General features: G+C 38.1%; 1 protein-coding gene across 1 annotated transcript in view; it reads left to right on the forward strand.

Moving 5' to 3' along the window:
* The window catches only part of ZBTB10 (zinc finger and BTB domain containing 10), a 25,509-nt gene that overhangs the window by 15,522 nt on the left and 3,125 nt on the right, over window positions 1–6,862 (forward strand). The window contains exons 3-4 of the mRNA XM_010006485.1: window positions 3,371–3,544; window positions 5,996–6,171. Coding sequence (XP_010004787.1) covers window positions 3,371–3,544; window positions 5,996–6,171 — 350 coding nt within the window. The remainder of the gene's footprint in view (window positions 1–3,370; window positions 3,545–5,995; window positions 6,172–6,862) is intronic.

A 6,862-nucleotide genomic window follows, 5' to 3' on the forward strand; every position in this document is an offset into this window, starting at 1 on the left:
TTTTGTTTTTGTCCTCTTATTTTCTAGTTTAATTGTGGTCTGTTTTATTATTTTGGGTTTGTTTTGTCTGAAAAAAAAAAATAAGGTTACTGATAGAAAACTTTTCCATGCAGGGTAGAAGAATAGGTAGATGTTGGAGGCTAATTGACATTTGAATTAGTAACTTATGCCTCTTGTAGGAATCAACTAAACTGCAAAAATATGTCCTTCAATCAGAGGAAAGCTGGGGTCAGATGGCCTGTTCTGGAGATACAGAACATTACTGCTTCTAGTTGCACTCTTTTTTTTTTTTTTTTCTCTCCCCCCCCTTTTTCTTATATCTTTCTTACTACAGTCTGTATTTCCCCTGTTGCACCCCACCCCAGTCTAGCAGTACAACTGCATATGTAGTTGCTTTCAGTTTCTGGTCAAAATCATCTGGGTTTCAGTTGACAGGAACAGGTTAGATGATGACTGTATTTGTGGTTTTGCAAGCGGGTTTCAGGGGCAGTAGCCTAGGTGAGAGGAGGAATTGGGAGAAGACATTAGGAGCCACAGAGGTCTGGGTCTGTAACATCTTACGCTTGGCTCAGTTAGAGTCAGAAGCCTATCTGACTGCAGGGTAGATGTCCACCTGGGGAAACCAGCAGGGGCTAGGTGTACTTCCAGTTCCAAGTCTCTATGTAGTTGGTGTCTTTCCTGTGTGTGGGAGCCATGAGACATAAAAAATATGCCTTTTTTCTTGTTTTGAATACGTTTTATCTGTACTTAATCTAGAAAGCAGATTTTCTAAGTCAACGAATTAGTCTAAGAGTAAGCATTAGGTTTAATTGTGATCTACTTAGTCCTGTATTGTGCACAGACTGAAGTGTCTGTAGCACACTCTTCATCTCCTGTGGTATCTTTGCCAGTGTTCTTTCATGTTATAGCAGGTCTTCAAATTGGAGGTAGAAAGATTTAGTAGCTATTATTTACACTAGACTAGCTTTTAAGTGTGTTTGGCTCTGTGCCAAGTCTTATGCTAGTATCTAGACCTATACAGGCATTTGAGCTCCTGACTTCCCTCAAACTTCAATACCAGCTGTGAGCAGCACTGTTCCTAATGAAGTTCAGTTTGTGTTCTCTTAGATGCATAAGAACTGTCAAAGTGACAGGGTTATAAATGTGCTCAGCATGGTACAGTCTTTGATGTGTGCTGACTTTGAAGGAAGCTATGTAATACTGCCTATACACAGCATGTACATTAGGTCTGTGAGCAGTATAGGCTTGTTCTGTTCATCCTACAGATGTTCCTCCCAAAAGGGGGGAAAAGTTTATTAAAGTACTTTGATCACTGACCTTCCACTGGCCAACTGGAGACAGGACAGTTCTACTAGAGGGGAAAAAATATAAATAAAAAATTCTAGTATTTTAGATTATTAAAGTTTTATTTTGTTTTTTCCCCTAGATTCTGAAGCCTACTTGAATTTCAAGGCTCTTAGACTTGAGGCCAAGTGATCTTTGCTGTTGCCCAGAGCTGTACAACATTGCTTCCTTACTAATCCTTTCTTGTATCTTGCAGAAGAAAGTTTTACTCCTCACCTCAAAAGAATGTGTAGCTGGCATGTCTATAGAGTATCTGTGTTCTATTCCTTGAGCTGTTGTGAGATGCCATTGCTGGAGTCCATAGCTCCAAATTAGTGTAATGAGTTCTGGCCTCTTTTGGAGGTAACAACAGCTATTAGAATCAGTAATTTTAAAAAATGAAGAAAAACTATTTTCCTCTCTACCTCATTTCTTAAAGGAGTGGGAGATTTGTTCCCTCTCTTCCTACTTCTTTCTATACCAAAGCAGCTAGGTGGATGGGCTAAAACTGCATTTTCTCTTCCTTCATCCACTCAAGCTCTGCTTTTTTAAAAGCTCCTATGGAATACCTAGCTTGGCAGTGATGATCCAGCTTTGCTTTTCATTTGCAGTTGTTGAATGGATAGGATAGAATTATAAGCTTCCTGGTTGTTAATTAATTGCCTTACAAACCATTGTCTTACTTACAGGTGAAACTACTGCTGCCAACTGTAATACTGCCCGAGCTGTAAATGAAACCACTATGTATGTCTAATGCTGTGAGGATTTGTAACCTGTACTTTTTCTCCAGTAAAACTGTAGGTTATGAGTGTTTCAGTATACAGCTTACCACTAGCTCAATGAAATTCTAGTTTACATTAAGAGAATTTTCTTTCCTGGAAAAGTCCTTAGAATGAGCACTACAGGAACAAAGTCTTTAGACTATTAAAATGTGTAGTTTCAGACTTGAAAGTAAAAATGTCTATTTGCTATGAAGCCCTTCTCAGACTTCTCTTAACAGTGGCATAAGGAATTCAGTGTGAGGACCTGAACAACATCCAGACAAATAAAAGGAAATCTGCCAGTTTCCACTGCATGCAGTTTGTTTATTTAAAAACTGTGTGCCTGTGAGGAAAGTAATGGATTTATGACTTTTTGTTTTCAAACAGACTCCTGTCTTGGGGTTTAGGGGGAGAATGGATTTACACTCTTGCCAGAATAATGTTTGCCCCACAAGTGTGATTTTGTCAAGTGCCTAGTGCAGCTTTCTGGTGTACTGTTTATAGTTCTCTGTACTGTGTAATAACATGCAGTTCATTCATGCAATTCTTACTTGATAAAAAATACAGAATTAAACAGGCAAGGTTCTTTTTATTTTTAAAGCACTGTGCAATTTTGAATTTGTTCTTTTAAAGAGGAAAAAAGCTACAAAGAACACGCTAACTGCCTGAAGAGCTTGTCCAAAGACGAAGTGTAAATATGCCAACTAGTCTTCTAAGCTGCTATATTCCAAGTAATTATGGTGTCTTGAATTGATGTGGTTATACAGTAATGGAGGTGATTATTCAAAAAAGGATTTAGACATAGCTGTAGGATACTTTATATAAATAGAGGTATTTAAAGCACTTTATATACCACTGAGATATTTTAAGTCAATAAAGAAAATTACACCTCCAGTAGAAAATGTTTACTTTTGTACCAACTAGACTGCCTGTGGTAGACCAGATGAAGTCACTGCACAAAGCAGTTGTAAAGAGTCCAGTGGAAAACTTTTTAGCCCTGTCATAATGATAGTGAGGGAATAAATATCCTTACAATAGAAGTTATTGTAGAATGAAAAGGCTTTCAGTTTTTCTCAGGATATTGACAAGAAATTGTGCCATGGAGATTAGTTCAAAGGTCTTAATTTCATAAAAATTAGGAATGCAGTTAGTTCTTGATTTCAGTGCTGAAAAAAGATAAGGATTTGAAACTTCTTTTTGTCACAATTTTAAAAACAATATATATTTTGCTAAAGAACATGACTGATTAGAACCCAGGAGCTAAAGTTAGGCTGTGTCTGTAATAGGTACTTCAAGTGACTTCAAATATGGACTGCTGCCGGGTACTTCAAGTGACTTCAAGTATGGACTGCTGCCGGGTGCTTCAAGTGACTTCAAGTATGGACTGCTGCCGGGCACTTCAAATGACTTCAAGTACGGGCTGCTGCCAGAATCTTGGCCAAAAGAAGCTTGGGAAAATGGCAAGTATATATGATGGGAAAGGAGGTTGTTTTTTTTTCCTCTGATAGTGGTTTTTTATCTTCTGTGTCACTGATGATCAGTTTGTGCAATTTGATCAATTTGTGTACAGATTTATAAGGCTAAGTGCTCCCATAATTTTCTTTTATATCATTTGACTTTCTGGGTAGTGTGTAAATAGGACCACTTCCTTGGAGGGAGAAAAAGGAATTCAAATGTATGGAAAAGAAAAAGTGGAACATGGTTTGTGTCAGCTCTTGTATAGTGCCTGAATATGAAGATACTGGAGGTCTTTAGTGATCTAATCACTTTATTTTCTTCCTTTAGTAAACTAGCTAAAGATAAGTGGACTTTGAAATTGAATACTTGGATGATGAAGATACAGAGTTAAATATAATTCTAAAAGTGGACCTCAGAGCATAATTCTCACTGTTAAAAAGAAAACCTTCATTGCAATAATGGGTTTGAATTCAGTGCAGCCACAACTAAAGGCATCTTCAGTCAAACCTGTGTTATATAGCCTACCCTTTCACAGATTATGTGGCTTTCTTAATAGTTCAGGCAAGCAATTATCTGTAATTATTTTTCAGACTGAAAATATACAAAAAAGCCACCACGTCTAAAATAAATCTTCGTAGACTCTTAAAATACATGAAGTCTTCAGAAAAAAGAGGATCTTAAGAACTGGATGATAGTAATGCCTACCTCTTCCCTGTAATACTTTGAGCTATTACTGGGATGTGGTTTATAGTTACTTTAAATATTTTGGTTTTTACAGTGGAAGAAATTGAGTCATTAGAAGGTGAAATTCACTAGCAGACAAGGTATTACAACTAGGGTTTTAGGAGATCTGCCTGTTCTTAAGCCAGTAAATTTCCATATATCTTACTCAGCTCTCATGACAGCCCACCTGTGTCCAATTCTGGAGCCCCCAATATATGAAGGATATGGAGCTCCTGGAGAAAGTCCAGAGAAGGGCCACAAAGATGATCAAAGGGCTGGAGCACCTCTACTATGAGGACAGGCTGAGAGAGTTGGGGCTGTTCAGCCTGTAGAAGAGAGGGCTCCGGGAGGACCTTACAGTGTTCTCCCAGTACCTGAAGGGGGGCCTGCAGGAAAACTGGGGAGGGACTTTTTACAAGGGCTTGTAGTGAGAGGATGAGAGGTAGTGGGTCAAAACTGGAAGAGGACAGAATTATGTTAGACATTAGGAAGAAATTCTGTAGTGTGAGGGTGATGAGACACTGGAACAGGTTGCCCAGGGAAGTTGTGGAAGTCCCATCCTTGGAAGCTTTCATGGGTAGGTTGGATGGGGCTCTGAGCAACTTGATCTAGTAGGAGGTGCCTGCCCATGTAGGGGAGTTGGAACTGTCTGATCTTTAAGGTCCCTTCCAACTCAAACCATTTGATGATTTTATAGCCCTGATGTCTGCCTGTCTGTCATGCCCCTATTGATGGATATGAGACTGCAGTTTAAAATGTGTGGGGTTTAAAAAATTTTTCTTGTTCATATAAGCCGTTACGCAACATTATATTGACATGCAGCTTGCTCTGGTAGACTTTTTGAATATTAGTGAAGTTTAGCTCCCAGGTTATGATGGATTTTGCAGCTGGCATCTTAGAGATGTGCAGGCCAGTGCACGCAACACACAGTTACTTTTGCTTTCTTCCTGCCAGCATTCTGTTTCATGCAGTAATAGGCAGCTGTAGTAAACCTGTTTTGTACATAGCCTTTGAGCAAGCTATGTTATCCTTTGTCCAGGGATATGTAAAGTTTTCTTCCATCATAAGAAGTGGGATATTGCTACTTCCAGGTTTGTTTCCTGCTTTATCTATTTTTTTCTACTGTTGGACCAAAATAGAACTTGAGTTAGAGAATAGTTAACCTCTGAACCTATAACTTTCCTTCTTAGCTATTTCAGAATTATGGCACCTCTTACTGTCCTACTCCTTTTGTCATTATTCGTTCTTGCTTAGTTAAACTTCCTTTTTTTATTTATTTGTAGAACTTGGCAGGCAGTTCCTGCACACAATTTTAAATAGAATACTGGGAGAGAAGATTGTAAATGCATACCACAGAGCTAGAGGCTTCTATTCTGGAATAGAGTGTTTTCTAGCATAGGTGACATCTAGAAGATGGAATCCTGCTATCCTGTAGCTAACTTACCCTAATTCATGAACTAAGACTTCTTTTCAAATAATTGATTTGTATTTCTGCAGTAAAAATTCCTTTGTTACAAGTAGGTATTTTTCAAGCAAGATCATACCTGCATAACATACCAGTATTGCAGGCAGGCATTGTCCTGATTGGCTTGTTGAAAATCAACTTGAGTGCCTTATTGTTGTTGCACCAGTTTGTTTTTGTGCGCCAACCAGAATATATTGAAATAGGTTGGGGTTTGTTTTTTTTTTGTTTCCTCATATTTTCTCCTCATGGCTTATTTTTCTTGTAGGCGATTCTTCTGCTTTAATCATGAACAAGCTGAAGTGTCCACACTGTAATTATGTAGCCAAATACAGAAGAACACTAAAGAGACACTTGCTCATTCACACAGGCGTGAGATCTTTCAGTTGTGACATTTGTGGGAAGCTGTTTACTCGAAGAGAGCATGTAAAGAGACATTCCTTGGTAAGTAACCTTAAGTGTGTGTGTGAATATGTATGCACATGTGCTAGTGGGTTTTTATGCTTTTTTTCAGATGTTTTGGTAATTTGGAAGAAACACTGTTCTCTGATTTGCCATGATGTAAATTGTTTTATCTTAATCTAAAATGGGTGAAGATAAATATCTCTTTTTGATAACTATACCTCTTATATTCTTAATGGAAAATGCAGCATCAATTAAGGCAGTTGCTGGAATTCTAATCATTTCAAGATTATTTTAGAAGTGATGTGATAAAGAGGTGCAGTATATGTAAATATTCTGTAGATAATTGAAGGGTATTTTGGCTTAGTGTTAATGCAATGGAATAGCACATCTGTTTGTTCTATAATGCTGCATCACCATTTTTTCTGATGTCACCCTGTTAATCAGCAATGGCACAATGTCTGGGAGTAGTTCTGAATTATTTCACAACTAGGGAAAGCTGTAGTATAGTGTCTGCTTTAAGATTTAGGAAAGAATGACAAATATCCAAGATGCAGAAAGCGTCCTTCTGACTTGCATTATACCAATACCATAATCAGCAGTTGAGCTACCTCTGCCCTGTGCATGTTGCATAACTCAGGATTTGACTTGAGTACTGTTTATCTGAGGATCCAGAGAGAGTATTATCTGTCTTGAATATTTTTGCAGGTACTTTGTGTCTCTTCTGTAGGGA

This window comes from Chaetura pelagica, unplaced genomic scaffold (assembly GCF_000747805.2).
Source record: "Chaetura pelagica isolate M959 unplaced genomic scaffold, ChaPel_1.0 scaffold76, whole genome shotgun sequence".
In the NCBI taxonomy this organism is placed as follows: Eukaryota; Metazoa; Chordata; class Aves; order Apodiformes; family Apodidae; genus Chaetura; species Chaetura pelagica.